General features: G+C 35.7%; 1 protein-coding gene across 1 annotated transcript in view; it reads left to right on the plus strand.

The window, feature by feature from the left end:
- The window catches only part of EYS (EGF-like photoreceptor maintenance factor), a 923,675-nt gene that overhangs the window by 150,998 nt on the left and 745,323 nt on the right, over positions 1 to 27,354 (plus strand). The window contains exon 12 of the mRNA XM_087776394.1: positions 4,080 to 4,184. Within this exon, the coding sequence (XP_087632520.1) occupies positions 4,080 to 4,184 (105 nt within the window). The remainder of the gene's footprint in view (positions 1 to 4,079; positions 4,185 to 27,354) is intronic.

Here is a 27,354-nt window from a genome sequence, read left to right on the forward strand (position 1 = left end):
TGATCCCTGTAAATTGTTTAGGAATTCAGACCCTGAGCTATGATTTATTAAATAACTTATTAAATATTACGGTTTACTCCTGATTATGTTTGGATGTGTTGTATTAATGTTAACCTTAAAAGTGCAAACCCAGAAAATATTTATATTAACATACTTTGATGTTGAAAGTAATTTGTAGCCAATTAGTGATTTTTATTTGATGTTCAAAGAAGGTTCTTATCATCCATTTCAAATGCATAGTTGAGATTAGCTGCATACTGAAAAAAAAGGCTTCTCTGTACATGTCCAGCTTTTTTTGTGTCTTGAATACTCAGAAAATATGGTCTCACAGTTGCTTCATAGATTCTTTCATTCTCTCTGAAATATTTAAAAAATACTGTCCATATATTGCCTTTGTACTCTGAGGACATGAGTTCTTAAATTTTCCTAGCAACTGTTTGCAAGAAGTTTTGGGACATGCCATTTGTCAGGTGCGACTAGCAGTTTAATGGCACTCCATGTTATGGCACATAACCAGAAGAGCTAGTTATTGTCTATAGTACACAAAAAACAATTACCTTTATTTTCACTATATGTGCATTTGATTGATTGGCAGAAATTGCACTAAAACATGAAGGCTTTTCCAAGTTTTAACATGATTCATAGAAAAAAAATACTATTCTCCTAGCCTTTTCTGAGATGTACAGAATTACCAAAACTGCACTGTTAACTTTTAGATGAAAAATAAGATCAGTTTTTCATATCTGTAAATAGTATATTTTTCAGTGGTTAGATAGCACAATTAGAAGGAAAACAAAAGTGATCTTGAAGGAATGGTAACAGAGATGCATAGAAACTAAGTCTTAGCTGCATATGTCAGCAATACTACAAGTTTGTCAGGAAAAAACAGTGAACTATCTGTATTTAATGTGTTAACAGCATTTTCAACTGAAATATTTCACAAAGGTTGATATCTTTCTAAATCATTCTTCACGTACTGTTAGCTAGCACAACTTGTAAATCAGTCAGTGGCTTTCGCAAATATTTTCATCAGTTATGAGAAAGGTATTCTCAATGCTTGATAACTCAGATGAGGCTGAGTGGCATGTAATTGCTTCTTTGTCAGCTGAAGTAATTTAGCTGCAATAACAGCCTCCAGCATAAAATCAGCACCTTTGATAACAAAGTAGGGATTTTTTTCCCCTCATTTCCTTGTTCTCCTAAATGAAGGATGGAATTCACACACGTCTAACATGGCCATAGGTAAATAAAAGCAAAATGCCTGAAACCAGATAGTTTTGTGTTAACCAAGTATAGCATGTATACCTCTACTGTATAGTACTAGTTTGGACATGTGGGATTAACTGTCTAAATTGGAACTTAATCTCTTAATCTATGGAGTGTTGCAATATAGATTAATACATTAAGAAAAACTGTACTCATTGAAGTCTTAAAACAGTGGGGGTTAGTGGTATGATATTGGAAATGAAATTCAGTTTCTGATGCCACTGGTGAGAATTTCTTAGCTATACATCATAGCAGGTATTTATTTTTTTCCAAATGAAGATGTAATATAAATTATCTTTTTCTTTATCCTTTCTCATATTGACAGAATCATTATGCTTCCTGCCAGACTTGGAATGGGGGAATGGCTTTGACTTCTTTCTCACCTTTTCTACACACAATCAGGTTTTGTCACTACTCCTCAACACAGCTAAAGCTCCAGCGTTTGTCTCATGTCCCAAATGCCTCTAGCCTTCATTATTTCATGATCCTCTCAGGACTCCCCGGGTGTTGTATCATTTCATATAGTTCAGTCAAAACATGGCCACAGAATTAACCTTTTGATCAGGTGTCATTTTGCTTTTGAATTCTTCAAAGGGTTCACCTTGCCCATACATGCTATTTTTTATTCCTTTTTGGAAATACTCCTTAGTTTACAGCTGCCTTCTGTGTCTTTGTTCTTTTCTCTTATTTCGTACCATCTCATCAGGATTTCCAGACTGAATGACCAATTTATGGTACTGTTATAAAACTGTTGCAACTGTCTCTGCTTATTGTCCATTTCATCCCCTAAGGACTATTTTCTTGAGACTGAATACAGGATATCCTATGTTGCATTAGATACTGACATTTAGCGAACTGAATTTCATCCTGACTGTTCAGTTTTAAAGCACAGATCTGTAGTCAGAAGCCTACATGTAGTTGACTCATTTTCCTGCTGAATGCCACACCCAATTTCCTGTCCTGAAAAGAAAAGAAAACCAAACGAGATGGGTAAGAACAGTTCACAAGGAATTGTAGTTATACCTGTTACAGTCATGTCTTAAAATTATAATACTATCCAGTTTGATAAGATACATTTGCTGCCTTAGGTTCAAGAGGAAATCAGAGCCATCTTCACATAAAGGCAGTAAGAACTTGACAAACCTTGGATATCATGAGTAAATGAGGATGATCTCATTCCATTATTTCCTTTAGAATTGCATTTGCTTTATTTTAACCTTTTATCTATTCGGAGTACACAACAACTCAAGGGAGGTGAAAGAATCTGTTTCAAGGAGCTTTTCTTGTACATGCTGCAGCTTACCCCTGGCTTGTGGACAGATGATTTTCTAGAGGAAACTTTTGTTTGTGCTACTCTCCACTTGTCTAAGCAGAAAAGAACAGATGCCAATTCATTTCCACTTATTTTCCTCAAAAGAGACCTACCATAATCAGGGACTTAACTGTGGAAAAGGATCTGAACTAGAAAACATAAGGAAAGCAAAATATCAGAATTAGATCAGAAAGGCTGCACATAGTGCTGTTACCTTATCAGGACTTCAAAGAAAATTTTAAAAGATTAAAAGAATTTAGAAAAGAATTTATATTTTGGCCAGTCTTGACTGTTTGTGTTCCTCACTGGTGCCACAGCCCACTCTAAGCAGCACTCAGCAGCTGCTGCTAGCAGATAGCTTTTTAGTTTACCGAGTTACCTGAACTCTCCCTGGTCTCTGTTTGTGTCTTCCCCTTTTCATCCAGATATGTTGAAGTCTTATGGAAAATGCAGAGCATGTTTAGAAGCAGGAAAAAACCCTAATAGGAGCCACTCTGTCTTAAGTTTATGTGTGAAAGAGAACCTTGGTGTTACTATGGGCTTCTCCAATGAAGGCCTTTTATATCTAGTAGATTCACAAAATGTAGGTTTTGAGAGCTGTCTTGGTTCATATGATGGTATGACAGGGTATGTATGTGTGCTGCAGATAAGAGACCAAATATTTTCTGCAGTGCAAAGAATTCAAAGGAATTTCAGCATTAGTTTTGCTTTTATCTTCTTCTGTGAGGTTCACAGAAAGCCCAGCATGCTTTGTACACTGCTGACCTGTGATAAGTACTGAAAATATGATTTGCCTCTGTATTCCTGTGGCTGGAAACTGCTTTTCCTGTTACAAATCAAAGCAACCCCTATTGTAGATGACAAATCTATATGTCACTATACTTCCCACCTTTGCTCTTAATTATTTTATTCCCTCTCATCTGTATTTTGCCTCATTAAATATTCTCCAGTGACTTGATCATCCTCCTCCTTTGTATTACATGGAGAAAGAGAAGTATCGAGTACCATAGTACCGACAGCTTTCTGTAGAACATAGGCTGAACTCTACTGTTACACATAACTGTCTGTAAATTAGTGTTGGCCTGATTTTCACATGCAATGATACTTCGCCATTCTTTTTCAAAGGAGATAGTGAGTGAAATGAAAGAAAATGATTGACACAACTGAACAAAAATTGCCTGAATATAGTGATTTTGTATAATGGAGAAAAGCTCCAGGATTATGCATACCCTCAGTAGGAAAGCTTTCTATTTTCCTGATTGTCATGCTTCCAATACTGCCTGACAAAATGGACTGTCTTGTAACCAACGACGCAGAAAAATTCATGACACACAAGATGTCTATCACTATCCCTGTGTACTCAATAAGTGCACCTTGGCCAGTGGGGTCAACATTTAGACTATGACAATCCCATAGTCCTTTTTCATTACAAATGTGTCTCTATGATTTGAACGTGCCATCACATTTGTCTTTTTTTTTTTTTTTTAATCTAAAATTCCAGGAGAAACATGTTCTATTCACATGAATGAGTGTCTAGACAGACCCTGTTGGAATGGAGGAACCTGTGAAGAGAACATAAATGGCTTCAAATGCAATTGCCCCTCTGGTAAGCATTTATAGTTTTTATACAATTACTGGTGTCCCAATACAATGTTGGGGGAGGTTTCGGTACAATCCCAAGGATGAGATTAAGATGCAAACGAGGTCAAATGCCATACAACCTTTTGACTTTATTTTGGTGAATGAAGGGGTGAGGACTGGGTAGGGAGATGGGGGGGGGGGGGGGGGAGAGACAGAGAGAGAAAAAAAAAATGAGCAAAAGAGCAGGTGAGAGAAAAAAAAAGAGAGAAAGAATGTGCTCAGGTGGGTGAGAAGAGGGCCACGTAGGGAAACTAGCTACTGCCACTCTGAGTCCGGCGTTATCCTGTCGATCAAAGGTCCAGTCGGTCCAGCCTCTGTGTCTGCAGGAGCAGCTTCCAAGGAGTGCGCGAGGTAGGAGGAGAAGAAAAAGAGAACCTCAAAAGGCGCACGCGGCCCTTTTATAGGGCCATGCACGTGCGCAGAACGGGTCTGCGTACATGCAGCTTGTGCTTCTGCTTTTCACGCCCTGGTGTCTGCGCAGGTGTATGTGCAGGTCATGGTCCCGCCTTTCGTGCCCTGGTCTCTGCGCGGGCGTCCTGTGGTGGTTTTGTCGGGGGCTGGATGTCGAAGCCAGAAGATGGTGGTAGAACGGCAATGTCGTGACAATTCTGGTTCCATAATAGTCCTTGACAACTGGTTTGGCACAGTGTGCGAGTTACACATTTGTTACTCGGGTGCTATAAAGTCTTGTATGGTGAAAACATTCTGCTTACATTTTGAAAGGTACACAGCTAGTTATTTAGACTAATATAAAGGAAAATTTTCTCAATGAGTGTCCATGACAATTTGCCTATGACTAATTTTTATAAATAACAGATTACCTAGATTAAAAAGTATTTGTAGTACTGGAACGTACCGGTAAAGAAATATGACAGAACTGGAGATTTCCAATTATTTAGTGTCTATTTGTATAGTCACCTTACAGCAACACATTCCTTAAAAAATGTGTAGGTTTTAGGCAGCAAAACATGTTGAAATTGAGCAAAGATCCAAAATTCTGGTTTTTGGAATCCTGTTCTGCTGGTCATATTACTCACACCTAAAAGAACTGAAGACTGCTCTAAAGTATGTATGACCTCAATCTAGATGCTTGACCATGTGCACTTTATACCATCTGAAGTGCACTTAAGTATCCAAGATATCTTCCAGCCTCATACAATATGGTACAGGATATAAGGGACATCTGAGATGGATCAGGCCAGGTAGCAGTTGAACTAAGCACACAGTGTAAAAGGACCCAGCAAAATAAAGGGAGAAAGAAATATAATGTTGAAGATTTTGCTTTGCTAATAATATATATGCTGTATAATTTGGGATTTTGTATGTTATTGTATGTTGAATAAGAAAACATAGAGAAGGGTGGGTTAGAAATTACTGACCTTAGAAATTCTTTGACCAGGATGAGCAGACTTTGTCCATTTTTTATAATCATTGTGGCCAAAGGAGGCTGGGGTACAGATTTAGCAACTGGTAAGTTCATTCATAAATATGGATAAGAAATTACTGACAAATTCTAAAAAGGTTTTTGTTTTTGACATGTGCATTTATAAACTCATTGTTACTATGGAAAATATGGTCAGAAAAACTAATTTTATATAGTCATGGTCTAAGAAGGCTTACAGTACTGGGGTGTTTAGAAGAGAAACTGATAGTGATCAGTAAAACCTGGAAAAGTCAGAGTACTGAAACACAAGACCCCAACCGTCCTTTTCAAACAAAGCAACTGATTTTAAGAGGACTTTAATGTACTTAATATCAAGAGATCCTTAAATGCTTTAAGCGTGGTATCCTGCTGAGCTGGGAACTGAAGACTATACCGGGTTATATTTCCAAAGGCAAGATGATGCTTTCATGTTTGTTGCTTCATTGGGACAAATTTAGGCATGTGTTCAAGTGTTTTACTGAATAAGGGCTGTAGCTAAACATTAACACAAACTTTATCTCCTGTCTTCCGAGATAGATTCTCACATTCAATGCACTGTTTTGCTATCCCATGTTTAACTCCCATTGGTGTTCACTGACACTGTTAAATACAGTGGATTTTAGACCGAAGCATCCTACACCTCCTTCCATGGATCTGAAAGGAGATCCCTTTCATGCAGCAGAATGTGTGTTAGTGATAGGAAAGAAAATTGTTGTGACATTGTCTTAGTAGGTCGTTTGTGCCTCTTTCTTTAAAGAAAAGTCAGTCACTCTGTAGATGGGCCTTATCCAATTTTTATTATCCTTCTCGGTGGGTGTGTGTGCATGTATGGTTTGAATGTCTGTAACTATTCATTCCTTTGTGCTGTGCCTCTGAGGTTAATCCAGGTATTCACCTGGAACAATGAGGTTTATGTAATGGACACAGATACACTAGAAACTATGAGTTTCATTCTATTGACTCTACTAAAATACTGTGCATAGCAGTGATTCTTCATCGTCATCAGTCAAAGGATCAAGTAACTCACAGTGAACCAGAGGTTATCTGTAGAAATGATCAGTTATTTTTGGAAAGAGTTAAGACTTTCTGTATTACTATTTGCAGCTACATTATTAATATAAGGGTAAGCTGAATTAGAGAGGGGGAAAATTGTGTAGTGATGTGCATACCTAACAATGAGCTGAAAAGAGGAGAATTTTAATCTAAATGTGATACAGGTTCCCTTTGTGCCCTTGGGTAAATTAATTAATATCCCAGTTCATATTCTCCAGATGAAGGTGTAGATAAATAAATGTAACCATCTCACAAAGATATTGCAATGATTAAATAGATAATGTTTGTAAATTGCCTGAAAACAAAAGTTGCTACATATCTGGATATTTTTAGTGCCAGCTTGGTTCTAACAAGAGTATCACTTCAGAAGATAAGACAGCTAACGCGAGCTAGTCTTTAATTGAAAAAATGACAATTTATGCCTCCATACTTTCATTGACAACCAGTGTCATATTGGATTTCTGAAAAAAATAGGTTTGGCTTATCAGAGGATCTGTAGTTGCTGGCTTTTAGCAAGAAAGTAACAGTAAATAAATAAATAATAAAATCATCAAATAAATCACATGTTCAATAACAAAATACAAGGGATCACAGAGAATTTGGATACGCCCTAATGATCAAGTTTTTGTAAATTAAAATACTTGTATCTGCAACTGTCTGTCTGACTAGAACACCAATAACTTGTTTTTCACTGCCTATTTTTCTTTGGAATACATTTTATTCATTAGGTAGGTGGCTGCTATCTTTCCACTTTGCTGCTTTGCCTGCTGCTGTCTGAAACAGTCTCTGCCTCCATCTTATTTTTAGGTGCATGGTGATGTCTTCCCAAATTAGACCTTTCAATATTATCAAATATGTTACAGATAATGAATATAAAGAGCTTTCCTGTATATGCAGTGGAGGTTCTATTTTTTTTTTTATTTAAATTATTATTTTACAAGGAATTTTAACTCTATTTTACTAGACACAGCTTAAGATACCTTTGCTGGGCAAGAAATATGTCAGTAGCACCTCTGAAATGTCAAAAGTGAGCAGCATTATTTTTTTTAACTTCAACTAAAAAATTTAAAGGCAATCATAGTTAGGAGTTATATACATTAAAATTCAATGAGTTTTTTTTCTTCAAATTATGCCATAAAAATAATGCCATTTATTTGGGGATATGAGAGCATAAGTTATCTTGACGTGCAATTTAGAAGGATGAAAAAGCAAGAGAAAAGGAGGAATATCCTTTTAGTTTTCCCTTCAGAAACTCACTATGCTAAGCTAAGATAAATCTGGAAGGACTCCTGAAGAGCTTTGTGTTAGCAATGGGTGAAGACAGCTTAATGAATGATCTTGGCATGGCTTAATAGTGAAGAGATGCTGCATAAATAGTAAACCTATATGTTTTGAAAGGAAAGAGGTTTTTTTTATCTTCTTTTATCTTATATAGTTTCTTATGTAAAGTGGATGTAATAGTAGGAAATTTTATTATTAAGATATATATTTTTTTCAAAAGCTCATGTGGTTACACATGATATATAATGCTGTATCAGGAAATGCATAACTGCGCCAAAGAGAATGCAAACATGATGGGTGAAAGGCTGGATTCTTCACTGTACTGTTTGGTATAGACATTTGGTTGGACCTGAAGAAACCAAGCTAATTAGCCTGATCAACAAGCAACGTTCATTAACCCAACAAGAAAGCTATGCTAATAGTTACGCTGCTTCTGATACTGAAGTAAGCTCTTTCAGATATTGTGTCTTTATAAAGTACTATATTTAAGAAGTGCAGAGCTACTAACACATTGCTATTGGCTGGAGTTAAAAGAACTCCATTGTCAGAGAAGATTTATAGACTGATCAAACTGCTTTTGATTGAGAGTTGTGGTCTTTCATTTTTATTTTATTTAAAGAAGAGTTTGAAGTGGGACATACACGTAAAATGAACAATGGGACCTCTGCTTTACCAGGGCAACCCTCCAACAGACCAAGCTCCAGTCTGCCATGTTTATGTCTGTAGGAACTTTCCAAGACAGTTTCTATATTTAGAAATTGTCATAAATGCAAGTGTAAAGACCTCAGTATTTTCTTCACTGGAAGTTCCAAAGTTGTTGGGTTTTTCCATCACCAATAGTCACCGTGTTGATAGAAACCAAGGCACACTAACATTGCACACTTCTGTAATTTGTATATAGAAAATACTGAACACATACTGTTGGATGCCGCCAAAATGAGAATTTTCTTACAATGTTTATGTTCTTCAGTGTATTAAATATGTTTATATCATGTTTCAAAAGACAAATATTGGAATTTAGCACAGCACCTGCACTTTTTTGTAAAAACGTAGATTTTTTTTTTTCATTTTGAGAGAAATTTAAAAAGTTGATTTAAAAATAGATGCATTAAAGTTTTTACTAAGCATGTGAAATACATTTCTTATTCTTTGAATGATTTATGATACTGCTATCTCATTTTTAATTACTCTATAGAATATTAGTGAAAAAACTTATTTACATCAGTCATAAAAATAAGAGATCTTGATGATGTGCAAAATTACAAGCATTTTCTTCATTTCTTTCACTACTAAATAAAGGATAAATCAATAGGAAACTTCAATAGGAACCTTCCAAAATAAAATCTAATTGCTGGAATGCTTGTGCTATATATGATCATTAAAACAACAGTGAATAATGCCAAAATAATTTTTATTTACCTAAAACAAAATAATGATTTTTTTTTTTAATAGCCTTAGAGCAGTAAGATACAGGTCACAAATTTCAACAAAGCTGTGTAAAATAATTTATCACAAAAATATTTAAATAAATAAGATACATTGATGAATTTAAAGCATTACAGTAATGAATAACTTAAAGTTTTAAAAATATGCCTCTTATTTTTAAAGATCCAATTCTGCCCTCTTTATGGCAAAAATTTCCTGTTACTGAAATTTGAAATTTTTACTATTTTTACAGAATTCTTACTTTTCTGATTCACATTTCATATCTTATGTGCAGAAAACATTCTCTCTAAAATATGAGTAGGTGTGTCTTCTCTACCTAAGTGCCAGGAAAGTAGATTACTTCTGAAAACTGCTACTGTTAGCTGAACCTCAGTATTAATCCTTCTGATGGCTCAAGAGATTAGCCTATCTTGGAGCCACTGATGCACTAAAACCTTCTACAGTCACAACAGTAACATAAATACCAAAGTACTACTTTGATTCATTGGCATTCCATCTAGTAAGTCTTTTTTCAGATCATGTTTTAACCCTCATACAAAAATACAAAATCGTATTTATCCCCAATCCTTTCCCAAAAAAACCCCAACTTTGAAGAAATTCACAAAGTTTTTCAAAAGATAAATATTTATAACGAAGGACATGTTCTCTTCAGATATACAAATTCAACCTCATTCTTTTAATGTAAAAAATAATAATTAAGTGCAAAGTAGGAGAAAAATTACCACATCAGTCTTCATATCTGTTCTGTCTCAACTGAAATCAGGCAAACTCGTATGTCTGCACATGTGAACATAAACTAGTAAAGTAAGATGAACACCCTTAGTGATACATTTTAGCTATTTATGATGCCAAAACCCCCAAGTATTAGTAATTTGAAATTTTTAGTAAGGAATATATAGTGTTATATTATATGAAATCCATTCATTGTTTTCCACCGAGCATCCTATAAACACACTCAATATATTCTTAAAAGAACTTTGGGGGGGTATAAGAACAATTTTAAAAGTGAAGAAAAGACATATTAAAAAAAAAGTATGCTTTTTTGAATATATATGTCTGTATTTCTCTATCTTCAGAGTATGTTTAGGGCTCTAATAAACCAAAATTTAAAAAAAAAAAAAAAGTCACAGTGTAGACATTCCTATTCCAAGACCTTCAATAATTTGCAATGAATATTTACATACTTTTAAAGTAGGATGCAGCTGGAATAAATACACAGTGACCACAAACTGCTGAAATATTTAAATATAATGGATAAGAATTCAATACTGAGTAACAGAGAAGTGCATAAAAACTTGAAAAGAACTCTTACTTCTGGAAAACTTTAAATTTGAGAAGAGTATGCTGGATTCCTTTTTCATCCACCTATCCAGTGTCAAAAATGCGACTGACTTGGTGCGGTTAAACATGACAGCAAACTCTTTTTTTTTTTTTTATTCCGGAAAGAAAACCCACATTTTAGAAACTAAGAGAACACTAGCAAGGAAATTCTTCACCTATAAAAGCTGAAAAGAAGGATGGCCTGAGGGCTAAAGCAATGAACTTTGATTTAAGAAATTTGCTGCAAGTTCTACAGTACTCCAGAGTGAATTTTTACACAATATATTTAATACCACAAGTTAGTCAAAGCATTGGTTCTGCTAATATGCACTGTAAAATGATGCTGATGGCAGAAGGTTTTGAGCTGAGTTTTCTGATCACTGGCTTCTGCCCATCCAAATCTGAATTCTAATTCTAACCTTCACCTAGATCCTTGGTGCCAGTTTAGTCGTGCATTCTCTCTCTAGACAGCTACCCAGATCTACCCTGAATGCTTCTGTGTCCTACACAGTCAGTTAAAATGACCAGAAAATGACCTGGTTTAGTTTTCAAACTTACATATACATTTCCTCCATCCTTGAGAAGCAGGATTGCTTTTCCTTGTCATGAAATCAGAACAACTATATGTATTTAGCAAATCTAAAATTCACACATTTAACTTGCATGCACTAATTTTATGGAAATATACCTTATGCTTTATTAGTTACTGTCAGGTAGTTCATTGTCTTAATATGTTGTCAATTTTAACACTAAAACTCTTATTTTCATATGACAAATCTCCTTTCAGCAGCTTTAAAAACAATACATTAAAATTCTCTATGGTACAGCTGAGATATTTCTTAGAAATTATTCTGGTACTCCATCCTGCTGTTGATAAGATATTGTCACTAAATAGGATGAAAAGAGGTCATTTAATCATACAGATCATTAATTCACATAAATGTATCTCAGCGTTGCTGGAAACCTGACATAACTGGAGTCTTAACTTTTAAAAATACATAACCAGAGAAAACTCCTGGCTTTTAAGCATTTGGGTTTGGTCATTATCAGATTTTTGTGTGTGTGTTTTTTTTTTTATTTCCCTGTACTATAGTCTAATTTTGTATCACAATGTAAGAACCCCATCCATCAAAAGGCACAGGTTACCTTAAGTAATAGACTCTTGTGGGACTCTCCTTTTGTGATAGAGTACAAATTTTTTTGCATCTCATGATAAGAAATAGGACAATGAGTAACATAAAATGGATAAAATGGAATCAGACAATGTCTTTAGCTGTTGTATGACATCATTACGTAGGTCCTTTTCTCTCTGTGTAAAAGACATGCATGGCTTTCAGGTGAAAACCCTAACCATCTTTTGAAAGTGTTTAACAGGAAAGTAATTTTATAATAATATAGCTTGGGTGACTGGTTACAGCTAGTATGGCTTTTGGCACGCTCTGATGACCTTATACAAGAGATCTTATAAGCATTATATTTGAACTTTAGCATTTTAGATAATAGTATTTCCATTTAGCTGATGAAGAGTATTGGTTGATTATGGCGTATGATTATCAACAGTGAATTTCTTTAAGGGAATTTTTTTTATAATGCTAAGACAGCATCCTTTTATAGGGCTTTCTTTTCAGGGGCATAGAATATACCATCTGAACACCATCTGTCTATCTATATACCTTTATCTACATATGTATGCCTTTCTGAAAGGTATATATTTCTATATCTATACCTTTCTAAAAGAGTAGTTTCTGGAAAAGTGATCTCTGCCTCCCACTTGATATACGGACCATTGTGGACAAACTGAACACTGGCACTGTGTGACCGGCGTCTTCAGGCACATGGGTTTCTTGTGCACAGGCAAATCTCCAGTCTTCAAGGAGGAAGGGTCATGACTTTGGAACTTATCATTATGTGCACACTGAAAAAGCTAAAACAAAAAATTGAAGAACACTAAATTCACTGATTGTGTTTTAGATCTCTAGGACAGAGTGGTTTAGAGGATTTGGTTGTGCAAAGTGTATTGAGCGTCTGTAGCAAGATGCTAGCAATGGGGGCTGCAGGGCGGCCTCTGTGAGGAGAGACTGGGGCTGCCCCTTGCTGGACACAGCCAGTTCCAACCGACTCCAACCTACCCACGGCAGGGCATGGCTGAGCCCCGCAGCCAAGGTGGTGCCACCTTGGGGAAAACATATTTAAGAAAGGGTAAAACACTACACAGAATTTTGTGAGAGGGCAGTACAGAAAAAATATGTGAGAGAAAAAACTCTGCAGACACCAAGGTCAGTGAAGAAGGAGGGGGAGGAGGGGCTCCAGGTGCCAGAGCAGGGATTCTGCTGCAACCCCATGGAGAAGACCAGGTGAGCCAGGTTGTCTCTCTGCAGCCCATGGAGGAGCACAGTGGAGCAGATACCCACACTGCAGCCTGTGGAGGACCCCACGCCAGAGCAGGTGGATGTGCCCTGAAGGAAGCTGCAGCCTATGGAGAGCCCACACTGGGGCAGGCTCCTGACAGGATCTGGAGCATGTGGAGAGGAAGCCCATGCAGGAGCAGTCTTTTCCTGAGGGACTGCAGCCCTGGAGAGGACCCATGCTGGAGCAGGTTTATCCTGAAGGACTGCAGCCTGTGGGAAAGACCCACACCAGAGCAGAGGAAGTGTGACAGGGAAGGACCAGGAGAGAGGGGCTGTTATGGACTGACCCCAGTCCCCCATTATGCATTCCCCTGTGCCATTTGGTGGGATGAGGTAGGCAAGTCAGGAATAAAAGAGTGAAGTTGAGACTGGGAAAAAGAGGGGCGGGGGGTGTTAGGTGGAGAATGGTTTTGCTTTTGTCTTTGTTTCTCACTATTCTACTCTATTTTTAACTGGTAATAAATTAAATTCATTTTCTCCAAGTTGAGTTTGTTTTGGCCATGATGCTCACTAGTAAGTGATCTCCCTGTCTTTATCTCAGCCCACAAGATTTTTCATCTTATTGTCTCACCTCCTTGTGTTGAGGAGGGGGAGTGAGAAAGAAGCTGGGTGGGGGTCTGGCAGCCATCCAAGGTGAACCCACCACACACCCACAAGCACCAGTCTTAAGGATCAGTAGATTTAATAAAAAGAAAAGTAAAAATAGGAACCTTCAGTATTTTAACCTCCTCAAGTATGTCTTGTACCTAAGGACAAAGTTTGTAGCAAGAAATATTCTAAATTATTTAAAATATTTAAAATCCAGGTTAGCCAGTGATATAATTAACATGAGGAATTCTGTTTACAATTCTTGAAATATGGTGAAAGCACCATAACAATAAGCCCTATAAACAGGGTGGAGAGGTCCTAGACAAACCTTCTGCTCAGTACTTTGACAGAGGCAAGTGCTGCGCCTAAGGGGAGACCTTATTGCTCTCTACAAGTACCTTAAAGGAGCTTGTAGCGAGGTGGGGGTTGGTCTCTTCTCCCTAGTAACAAGCGATAGAACGAGAAGAAACAGCCTCAAGCTGCACCAGGGGAAGTTTAGGTTGGATATTAGGAAAAACTTCTTCACCGAAAGGGTAGTCAGGCATTGGAACAGGCTGCCCAGGGAAGTGGTTGAGTCTCCATCCCTGGAGGTATTTAAAAGACGGGTAGACGTGGTGCTTAGGGACATGGTTTAGTGGTGGACTTGGCAGTGCTAGGTTAACGGTTGGACTCGATGATCTTAAGGGTCTTTTCCAACCTTAACAATTCTATGATTCTATGGCAGATATGCCGGGAAGATGGCACTGGAAAAGAAAGGGATTCTGAAGAGTTTGAAATCTGTGTTCCAACATAGCAAGAAGTCTTGCATAGTTAAATAATGCCTTCTAGAAAGATGTTTTCCACCCATTCTATAGGAAGAAACTCCTGCCTCATTCATCGGAGCAGAGAAAACCTTCAACCAGAACTAGAAGTACTAAGAAACATGATAGGGACTAGCAGTGTGTCTCATTCCATCACTCACTGTCATGTGATCTTTTTCATCAGAAACATAAGGACTGATCAGTGTTGATTAACTTGTATTCCGAATTCAGTGTAATAAAAGTGCAACATAATGCCATCTTCATCAATGGAAGGAATGGCAGAGGAAATTTCAGTGATGATATATATGCAGTTAGTATATTATATTCAATTTAATATGTGATATTGGAGGTAATATGGTGTTGGCTCAATACAGAGTGAATGTAATTCTTCACACGGTCTGTGAAGAATACTGAAGGGCAGATAACTGATGAGGAAGCCCTAAAGGACAGTATTTGAATTTATGTTGTGCTCCAAGATTTGTTAAGACTAATGTGTCCACAAAACATTTTAGCTATCAGTGAATCATCATTTTTAGCAGGAAAAAAAAATGTCAGTGAAGCGTGTTAGATCTGCTCTTGTTCCAAAAAATAATATGCATGATTTCAAAACCCATGGATTCGTTGCCTGTATATTTTTACTGCCTTGTAGCTTCATTGTACATTCTCCTCCTTTTATGTGGCTCAGTCTTCAGATTGTTTTTATTTGTCCCTTATCGTTTTTGTCATTTTGACAATTTATATTGCTCATTGAAACACTATTAATTTTTTTTGCTTTTAAGTTTGTTTTATATTCATAGCTTGAGGTTGTTTACTGAAGATGTGCCACTTGTTGCCCTGTCCATTCTTCTCCCAACGGTATTTAACACTTCTTTTGTTTGATGATAATTAATATTTAGAAACTCTTATTTATTGCAGGTATGCTCATACAGGCTAATTAAACTTCTGTTTCTTGCAAGCAAGCTAGTTAGCAAGCATTTTTTTTTTTACTTTGTCACCTGAGTATTTGTGTTCCTTTTCTGATTAATGTGGTACTTATTTTGTTTATTTGTTTTAATTTTAAACCTTTTTTTTTTTTTTTTACTTTTATAAATGAGGTCTATTAGTTGATCTTTTCAGTTCACATATTACATTCATATAGAATAAATAATTTAAGCATTTTAAATTTAGGGGGACTGTTTATACATGTTTTCTTCTTTCTTTAGTTCACTCTAGGTAAAACATTGTCTAGAATGCCATGATAGCGTTTTATGGAGAGAGTCACTAACTCTTTTACTCACCTTTCTCTTCTAATCTTACAGCTAGATGACTGTAGGAGTAAAATGGAAGTTTTTATTTTTGTATGTTTCAGTATAGATGAATATGCCATTAGTCATTGCCTTGCATCTGAAAAGTTCTTAACGTAGTATCTTGTTTTGAGAAAAATAAAACAATGAATGACTTGAAGAAGATTAATTTATTAAAATAACATAAAGACCAAGCACCAGCTAGATAAAATTGTAACAACAAAAAGATTTCTAACCCAGCTGTTTCCATGACAACCTCCCTTTTCAGAGTTGCAAAAACCATTCCTGCATTACTCCTGAGCTACTCATCACTTTCATTGTAAGTTATTTCAATGGATAGATATTTCTATTTTATCCATATAAAAAAGTCAGGTGAAATACATGATAGAAGATATCTCTTTATTTGTATTATAATAGTGTCTGTGATGCCTGATTTATATTAGGGACAATTATACAATGTACTTTATGTATGTGCTTTCATTTTACAGTAGCATAGACATTAATCTGATCCAGAAAGGTTTTTTTGTTTGTTTGTTTAAGTGCAATCATCATTGTTGTGAACAAAATAGGAAATGGTTGGATATATTAAGTATTGCTTTCCCTATTTTGTAGTTGTAGAGACAACATGAATACAGGTGGGATGAACATTTTGCTAGAGGTACCAGTCTCTTGTACCAGAGCTTAAACTGAGAGACTTCAGATTTAGAAAACTAAGTTTTAGACAGCTGAAGGTAGATGAGATGAGATGAGATGAATCCCAGTTGAAGTGATTTTCTCTGTGACTAGAGACACGGCAGTAAAAGTGGACAGAGGTCTCCTTAGTCTTTCTAATGCCTTTTTTCCATCTTTGCAACTGAATTTTGGGGATGGGTTTTTTTTTTGATTCACACAGTTTTCGTCTCTGTTATTCTCATTATACCTTTAAGGTTTCAAAAAGGGTTCATCTGCTTTAATAAAGCACAATTTTTTGCTTTAATCCACTGACTAGATCTGAAAAGGACAAGTGGAAAATGTGTATGTATGATAACTAAACGTGAATCATCAAAGTAATAACATGAGTGAAGTTATGTGCAGCAGAACGTTAAGGGCAGAATTGCAGTCCCTATAAGAAAGTGAAAATAAGCTGTAATAAGGCACCATTAAAAAGTTCAATAAAATGAAACCTCACAAAAACTACCACGCAATTTTATTAAGTTCAACCTAATTGGCAGCCCTTTTTAAAGAATAACTCAGGACTGAAATAGTAAAGCTACTGCCTGAATTGTTGAAGTACACTGATAATGTTCGAGGCAAACTGCATGCTATCTGCATATGTTATACCTTCCACAATTGAAAATAAAAATTTTAACTAATCAATAGCATGGTTTTGCTGCAGCCAAATTACAGGCTAGGCTGCCCACATTATTCATCAGTTGTTGTATCCAGCCTTAATAGGCAGTCCTCAAAGTCAAGTACTCAGGCCAAACACAACCACAAAGGCCTTAGAACAGATTCACACAGTTCAATTTAATGACAATAAAACAATGTTGATGTAATTAGCAATAAAATAAAAGCTATCAGTGATCAATTTGGCATAGGTATTTCTTAAGAAAAGAGCACCTGCACAACTCACTGGGGTTTACAACAGCATTATGTACCCAAACTAGGGGCAGCTCTACCCATGCTACTAGTTATGCTCAACTTTAATGATTATCTACATGATTAAATTGGGATCCATTTACAAGGTCAATTGATTTTTCCACAAAAGATTTCACTTCTCTTTAATTTGAGAACCAGTTATGTCAACTACCCTTCATTATGTATTTTCTTAAATAGCCTGTACGTCTTAGACAACCTGTTCATCTATGCCCCATCTACCTGGGTATATTTTTCTTTGGTTGCAGACTGACTTTTTTAAAGACATAGTATCTTACTGATGTTTTTCCTAAATAAGGTTCAACACAGCCTGAAAACATTCTTGGTCACATGTAAAGTTTCAGTTTGGGGTTTGTGGATTTCTTGTGATCCCTAGAAATTCAAGTTACATAACAATAATAAAACCGTATTTTTATAAACACAAACTCATTTGTAAAATATATATATAATATCTCTAACGGCCTGTTATTAATATCTATTTATGACTGTTAATGTAAGTAATCAAACTTGCTTTTGGAAATTTATTTGATTTCACAAAAAAAACATAGGTTGATGAAAAAGGTCTGTATGTACTTTCTCAGGGAAATATTTAAAAAGAAAGCACACTGACTTTTTTCTATAGGTGATGAATTTTTCTCATTGGAAGCAACTTTATGAGAAGTTTCTTTCACTAAATTCTACATAAACTCATTTACTTACCCTGCCCATAGTTTTTTTCTGTCTTCCTTAATATTTTTTAATTGAATGAAAAATATGTTTTAATTGCATGAGCCTGGATGATAAACCATTCTGTACTTCATGGGAATATGTCATCACTCTGCAACATTTCTGTGCCTTCTCTTATTACAGTGCTTATACTCCTGTACCACAATGCAGCCCTGCCACATTTTTTTTGACTTCTTAACTGTCTATGACTTGAATTTGGTAACAGGGCTGGGAAAAGATACTTCATATCCTCACAAACTAACTTTGAATGGCAAATTTATCATTGTTGGACACTGTCACACAATGAAAAATTGATCTATTGCAGTTAGCAGTGCAGAAGATCTGTTTGGACTTCTAGTCTGTCATCATAACTAGGCCTGGTTATTCTCTCCAGCCTATTTTGGATAAACTGTGGTTAGATAGGAAATTGGCTATTGGGTTATTCTTTCTACTTATGAGGCAGGAATCCTGTGCATGACCCATCTGCAAGTAGTCCCTGAGAGGACTCGGCAGCTTGCTTCCTCAAGCATGTAACTCAGACTGTGCCAGCTGTGTCAGCTGAACTTCCAGATAATAAAAAGCATGCTTCTGACAGCTGGATGGGGAGGCTGTGCATCAACCAACAGAGAAACAGAGCACAGTACAGCTTGCATAGAAGCTCAAGAGAACGATTCAGCTTTGATAACTGGGATTTAGTTAAAAAGTGCTGTTCTTCTTGGTCCAATTCAAGTTCCTTTTTTCAAGCAAGTCCATTTAACTTCCTTCTCGTGGAATTAGCTTCCCTGTCACCCAAAACAAACCTTTACATTGTTTTTTATCTGTATTGGGTTTGGCTGGGATGGAGGTAATGTTCTTCATGGCACCTTATATGGTACAGTGTTTTGGATTTGTGCTGAAAACAGTGTCGATAATACAGAGATGTTTTAGTTACTGCTAAGCAGTGCTCACACAGAGTCAAGGACTTTTCTGTTTCTTACACTGCCCTGCCAGTGAGTAGGCTGAGCGTGTGCAAGAAGTTGGGAGGGGACACAGCTGGGACAGCTGACCTCAACTGACCAAAGGGATATCCCATAGTATATGAAGACGTGCTCAGCAATAAAAGCTGCGAGGAAGAAGGAGGAAGGGGGGGACAGCTGGAGTTACAGCGTTTATATTGCCAAGTAACCGTTACATGTGATGGAGCACTGCTTTCCTGGAGATGGCTGAACAGCTGCCTGATGATGGGAAGTAGTGAACAAATTCCTTATTTTGCTTCGCTTGCATGCACAGCTTTGCTTTACCTATTAAACTGTCTTTATCTCAACCCATGAGTTTTTCTCACTTTTGCCCTTCCTATTCTCTCTCATGCCACTGTGAGGGAGTTAGCGAGCAGCTGTGTGGGGCTTAGCTGCCCACTGGGGTTCACTAACCACATTACCATATCTTTTCCTCCCTGTTTTCGTTCCTTAAAATGAGACGCAATGATATACTAAAAGCATTAATATATTATCATTGATCAATGTACATTTTAGTTAAACAGATTTGTTACATATTCTTGTATGCTTTTATATAAAATTAGCTCAGCTGTTGCCTAGCTCCAATAGCACAACAAATAGTTAATCCCACCAGTCATTTCCATTCTTCAGGTATATGTAGGAAGTTATCAGTGAATAATCCTTTCTTTCACCCACCTATGTCTTTCTAGTTACCTTTTTTTACTTCAATTATTCAGTCTTTCAACACAAATTATCTTCTCAAGCCTTTATATCAACAACTTTTCTAGTGCCAAGGTACATGCAATAGCATGGCATGTTTGGGTGTGATACCACGAGTTGTACAGAATGACAACTGTGTTCATCCTCCATGACTTGTTACCTTTGCTGAATTGCATTGACCTTTCTTCTGTCATATTACACCGCAAACTCACATCTAATTTGCCACCCATGGTCACCCACAGTCTCCAGTGAGAGAGTCTGTCTCTTGAAGTTTCTCCTGTTTGCAAGATTTTATATTCATTTCATTCCCGCAGACCATTGCTGTAATACAAGGACTCTAAGTACTCTTCAGAGTGAAAGGAGGATTACCTTTATCCAGTGCTGTGATAAAGGTACATAGCCATAGCTTCTGAGACAGGCTGAAGGAAAAGAATGAATTAAATAAGGTTATTAAAATTGTTTCATTTTTCCAGAATAAAAAGCCCATGACAGAACTATACTCTGTCTTCAGAAAAAAAGTTAGCCTAGGATAAAAATAAGGTACAAATAATACTTTAAAGTACAATTGTTATGTCAATATTTTGTCACAGAATATCTCAGTTAGAATGTAAAATCCTGTTTCAAACGAAAGCTACAAAAATGCAAACCAAAGAAAAACATGGCTAGTGTGATTCATACTGAACATGGATTTTTCTTCTAGTATCAAGTGCTATAAAGTTTTGCGGGTTTTTTTGTTTCTGAAAGACCGAATGACTTAAATTTATTGTGCCTGTTTTGCCAAAGTCTTGCTAATAAGAACTATAACATGTATTAAATCTGGATTCACAAAGACAAATTCACATTTTTCCTACCTTCCTTTGTAGGGATGGGAAGAGTGAGAGGCTTTTCCAGTGGGCAGTTCAGATCAGGTATTAAATTTCGTTGCTCTGAATAATTCTCTGGAGTGTTTTCTAATCATATTAACTATGAACAGAACACTGAGAGATAAGCATCACTAACTACAGTTAGCTTTTTTGGAAACTTTTATTCCCCTTATTCTCATTTAACTGAGAAAACTGAACATACCATCTTAAATTTTATTTGCATTCCTTTAACGCAGTGCTGGAATCTGCAAGAATTTTCTGCCTGTAATTTAAAATCTATGAAACAGCTCTGAAGTCCTGTGAATAAGAGCTTCTTCCTTCAAGAGATGTAGAATTTAAGGCAATAGCTGTATAATCTGATACAAGGGTTTTAACTAAATGAGATTTGAAAGTATTTTCCTTTTGTACTTTTTCCTCATAATTTTAGATTTTGCAAATTATTTGTGAATAATAATTCAAAAATAGCTATTTATGAATAATAATTGTGGCCTTACTAGGTGTTCACTCTGGCTAAGCCAAGTCTTTTAAAAGACTTGCTTTAGGTGCTTCATATTGACCAGACTTTGCCATGGGATGACTGAGCATACACCTCTGCTACAAACATCTCTGTATTTACCTAAATTCTTTAAGTGTCTATGGGGGAAAAAATCCTACCTATTAACTTCAGTGGTTGTTGTATGTATAAAGTTGCTGGCTGAAGCAAACCAGTTCCAGTTAGGTGACTAACATAAACAGGCTGAAAGTCTGTTTATTTTTAATATTAAACATTCTTAATATTTCACTTTCCTTTTCTCTCAGACATGAAACACAATATATATGAAAACATGATTTTAACAAGTTGTTCTGTTCAATACGCCAAAATGATGTAGGGTCTTACACATTCACATATAATTTCAGCTGACAACAATGAAAGTGGGTTGCATTGGTTCTGTGGCCTTTATATTCAGAAGCAATTTTTTTCTCTTTTAATTTTCAGTATTAATCCAATACAACCCTTCTTTTGGGGGCTAGAGAGAGGGGAGCTTGTACTAGTTCAGTGGCTGCATATGGAAGACCAAATTGGGGTGTCTGTTGTTACAATACTTGAAAGAATGTGATATCTGTAATGTCCGATATTTAATAAATTTCTAACAAAATTAGCATAGTGGCAAATCTCCCTCTGTTTTTCAGTGTATTCAGTTCAAAATCTATTGTGTTTTTTTTTCCTAGTAAATGAGTTATAATTTATGAGTTATATTTATTACTATGTCTTTGAAATTAAAAAAAAAATAAATTGAAGGATGGCCTCGCTTATGCAAATTGTGCCTTAAGGAATGTTTCAAAATATTTAGCTTTTCTTTAATCTCAAACCTTTATATGCCTGGATTTTCTTCTCTAAAATTTATGTAAGATTTTGTCCAAATCTTCCTGAATTTAGATCAGATTAAACGTAGCATCTCTCTCACTTCCTCATCGTTTCTCACAAGTTTTAATAATGAATCAAATCCAGTGCAACACTAAATTAACTTTACCTCATTTTTTTTTTTCTTTTAACATCTCTAGGTACACTAAAAGCCAGCTTCTCAACCAGTGCCAGTTATTTTATACAGTCCTGGAATACAGCTCAGTAGGGACAGAAATGCAAAAAACTGCCAAAAATATCCACTTTTCCTTGCTAGGTTAATTCAAGGAGTAGCAATCCCCTCAATAACATCTAAAGCATCAATATGAATGCTTCAAATGAAGTTGCCATGAAAAAATATTGTAGCAACACATGAACATAATCATGGCTTCTTCTAATGTTTTGTTTTGGTTTGATTTGGGTTTTTTTTTTCTCTTAATGCTCATTACCAACAGCTCGTTTCTAGGATCTACAGTCATGGTACAAAAAAACCTGAATAAATTCATCCACAACCCTTTATCTACCATGAATAAAAGGAGATTTTTGATTTTGTGGGGAAGGGGGGCCTTTCATTGGCCATTTACAATCTGTGAGATTGTGCAATCTGCATCCTGAGAGCCAAGTTCTTTACACACAGACGTTACTGAAATCACCCAGGAACTGAAGGTGTCTGCCTGAAAGTAAAACTCTGTTCTGGTTTCTTTAATTAGATAGTGCATTCATAGTTAGTGCTAGAATTTATCTTGGCAAAATATGGAAGTCTAAACTGTCCTTGCTGTAACTGGCACATTATTTGGGGAAGGTATTATTCATAAAATCTTTAATGCTTGTCCTTGTTATACATTATATCTTTTAGAATTCCCCATTAACGGAGGCTTAAGTCTTCAAAATACATCAGTTTTTTCTCATTCTTATGCTTATATTATACTTTATTTCATTCCAAGAGATTTTCAATTCCTTCTTCAAAAACGTCCTAATCCTTTGTCATTGAATACTCAGTTATCTTAGTCTGCCACATGCGTTAGTCAGCTGTTACCAAAAGCAGTTCTTGTATTTTAGAAATTCTTCTTTGTGGAAAAAGGCATGCTTAGATTTCATAAGAACTTTCCTTTGGCTTATCTATAGACCAATCAAAAAATAAATCTCAAACAAGAGACTTACTTATTCCCTTCACCCTCCTTTCCACTCTGGGTCTAAACTTTTACAATATAGTATCTATATTCTTAGCTACTGTAGTCAAAGGATTAAACATGTGACTTGGTGAGGACTTGAGCAGAAATTTAATCCTTCATGCTGTAACTTCCACCAAAAATTTAGTCATCCAGCTATTTTGAGTTAGTCCTGCAATTTCTAGCTCTATGTTAAGCATGAGAAGAAAGACACATGCAAGCAACTGGTTTGATTGTTTTAGCTGGGATAGACAAAGATTCAGGACTCCAATCTATATATTTACAACACACCTTAAAATCTTATCTTGCCAATGGAAAGAAATTAAAACTTCTAGGACTCATTTCACATAATGTTTTAAATGTCTACCAAGTGATGATTCACAATCCAGAAATGCCTTTGTTTTTTCACCACTGATGTAAAAGTTATTAGGAAGACTAGATCAACTGTATGATGTAAGTCTGCCCTGTAAATATTTATGGTTAGTAACACAAATCCCATTCTTGGTTGTTAATTATCCAAATTTTGCTCTTCTCTCTCATATCTCTAAGTTACTTGTCCTTTTTTTTTAAGAACACATGTTGGAAAGGTATACTTATGAAACAGCTTTCTCTTCCCACCCTTTTCGCTTGGAATTAAACAGCATATGTAAGATAGAGAAGCATGGGACAGATAACATCCTGTATCACTGAGACCTGAAAGACTGATAGCAGTATCTGCATATTTGGTTATTACGACTTCCTTGTCATAGACTGTAACTTTTTGACATTTAAGATAACATGCTTAATTTTAGCCACATGATGGCCGAAATCCCTCATGAATTCCCTGCTGTGTTAGAATAGGAGAGCTAATGGTAAAGATTTTCAGTCATTAGAAGCATCGGAACTCAACTTTCACTTTCATGGGATATATAGAAACAGCACTTTTAGACTTGTGTCCTTTTGGAATTTGAAATTAGTCAGTGAATTTAATGGGCTTTTTTCATGCATACATGCAAAAAGCATCATTACATAAAGTTTACTTCATAAAGAACATCATCACATAAAGTTTATCTTATAAAGAGATCTGGATAAACATAATAAAATATTTAAATGCTTAAGATATTATTTCTTATTCTCTGTTTTCTAATTTTAATTGTGACAAATTTGTAATGATAGAACTTTTTAACAAGTTAAAAAAAAAGATTTTTGTATACATTCTAACATACAAAGTACTATCTTGGTTTGGAAGGACAAACTAACAGCCAAGACTTTCAAGAAATAATGAGACTTGACATTTCATAAAGAGCTTTATTAGAATTTAGAGAAAAAATAGAATAATCTTACATTTCACGAAGATTTATACCTAATATAAAAGATAGGCTATCAGGACATGTATTAAGTTGAATACACTAGCTATCTTGTTGTGTTTTATGAAGGCAGCTGGTATTCAGGACATCTGAAGGAATAGCAGCAAAAAGTGCCAGTGTCTATAATGCTGTCATTTATGAAAGTGTATTGATCAGATAATCAGGGTTGCCAGCTGTACATGTGATGAATCAAATAATTACTTATTCTACTTAATGAAATCCACAGAAATTATTAGTTATACTAAATGTCTTCTAATTATTCATTTTCTATGGAAGAATTAATGTATTTAAAATCATCAAAAGACCAGTCATTACTAACCAAACTTGATTACTCAGTGAAATGCACGTGATATGCCTCCAGAAGAACAAACCTAAAAGCAGTGGAAGGAATATTATAAGTGAGTTAATTAGGTTTCTTGAGGAAGTACCTGCTGTCATGTTGAAACTGATATTTAGACTTATTATTTATATCTAAAATGCCATATGGTTTAGCTGATTTTCAAATCAATATGACGAAAGTGAGGAAGGTCTTACTGGTTTGCCACTTCTTTACTCTGAGACACTTGAAACCTATTTAAAAGTCTGCTTTTCTCAAAGTATTGCTCCAAAAGAATAGCCCATAGAAAATAACGAAGATTATCACTATTCTGCAATACATGCGTCCCTCCCCTTTCCTGCCCCCAAAAATGCCACCAGCCCTAGTAATATCAGAGGGAGTTTGCTTGGCCACAAAAGACCAAGTAACACAGTAGTGCTCCTAAGTGTTGGGATTTTTTTGTATTGTGGGTAACTGGTTTTATTGCAATATGTATTTACATGGGAAAAAAATAGAATAATAGTGTTCAACAACCAGGTGTAGCTACAGAAGTGGGATCTTATTAGAAAGAGTTCAGAAAGCCAAGGTAAAATCTTGACTCTGTTGAAACGATATGGACTTCATTGACTGTTTACAGTGAATCATGTATTTTCCAAGGTGAGTATAGCTTTGAAAAAGAGCATACTGCATGAACTGCTAGCTTTGGAAGCACTGGAAAAATATCATAATGCTAAGATGTTGCCTTGGCTGTCAAACTGCATTCAATTTCTGTATATTTCTTTTTCAGGGAAAAAAAAAAAACATTTTAATAGAAAAATTTGGTTTGGAAGAAAAATGTCTTTTAGCCAAAACTAAATCAAACGAAAAAGTGGTGTTGCCATGGTGGTTCATTTTCTTTATTTCATAAACTAAAATCTCTGATCGTATTTACATGATAAATCATAGTCTCATAGCTACATCTTGGAAGCTGAAAGTCAAGCTTTCTCAACAATTTAGGCTGTTTTGATAAAATGATTGAAAGTTAAAATCTAAATACCAGCTCTGACAAAATGACAGAAGTAAATGGGAACCATGTATCATAGAAGGGTGAGCACTTGTCTGGACAAACAGTACAGAACAATTGGGAAAAGAGGAAAAGTGAAGAGAGCGTGCATACTATCTGTAAAGCCTGGGGTGTAGAGCTGACTGAAGTGATGTTGTTAGCTCTATAACAACAGAGACCTGAATCAGAGAACGGATAGGAGAGCGTGCAGCCATCAGCAGATATGGCGTAGCTGAAGCATGCTAACACTGGAAACACATTCAACTGGAAGAGGTACTAGAGCCAGGAACTTTCCTCCTCTGTAACAAACAAGAGAAGAAATATGATATTCTGACAACCTCTGGCAACAAATCAGGTGCACAGAGTTCTGCAACTAAGGAAAATAGCGATCTATCAAATGCATTGTCTTAGCAGCCACCTACGGGTATGACAGTTTAGTCAGGTTTTTTATCTTAATCAAACACATTTAATTGGATCCCTTTTACTGAGGTCTTTTTTCCCCCCTCTCTGCCAGTAATCTTCTCTTTAATTTAAATGTTTAAACTCATTTTTTTTTAAATTGGGAAATTATTGCCATTTAAAAACACCCAAAATTCATTATTTAGGACATGTCTAGATGCATGCAATATGTTGTGTCATGTAACTAACTCTATATGTCACTTAGGTTTTTGCCACTCTATTTTCTTCATATTATTTTTTAAAGTTTTACTTTTTAAAAAAATTCAAAGTAATAGTAACAATTGAGTGCAAAATATTTTTATAAAGAAATACAAGACTATGAGCCAGATAACGTTGCTGTACTAGGGTTTCTCTGCATTAAGGGAAATGTAATAGGCTTGGTGGACGAGTACACTGACTCGGTGCAGGTCAGAAGTTTCCATGTATTAACAGGAAAGTTCAACTCACCTTATAACATTTAAAATCAGTTGAATTCTACATAGTTTGCAGCTTGCAGACAGAACTGTTGCTATTTCTGTAGTCTTGTTGCCCTGGAACACCCTCTCTCATTTTCTTGGAAGGCTATGTCTTGTCATTCAGTTTTACTGGTAAATATACTGAAGGTTGTTTCTTTTTGTCTAAATGGCAGGCAGAATACCTGACTATAAAAGCTTTATTGTCATTCAGGTGATTGTTCCTCATATATATCTCAATTCCATATACTTTCTTTTAACAAATATAGCTAATAAACATAAAAAACATATTTATGATTTGTAATATAGGTGCACGCTCTCTGCAAAAATAAAATACCTGAAAATCGAAAAACAATGAGGAAAACCATGAAACTCCTCCAAAATTCTATTTTTTTTTTTGTTCTGTATTTTGGTGCTTATCCTTATTAAGACCAGTTTAAAATAAACGTATTTTCATTCTGCTTTATGGTG

The sequence above is a fragment of the Nipponia nippon genome, unplaced genomic scaffold, assembly GCF_047370975.1.
Source record: "Nipponia nippon isolate SJK-2023a ecotype South Korea unplaced genomic scaffold, ASM4737097v1 scaffold_4, whole genome shotgun sequence".
Taxonomy (NCBI): domain Eukaryota; kingdom Metazoa; phylum Chordata; class Aves; order Pelecaniformes; family Threskiornithidae; genus Nipponia; species Nipponia nippon.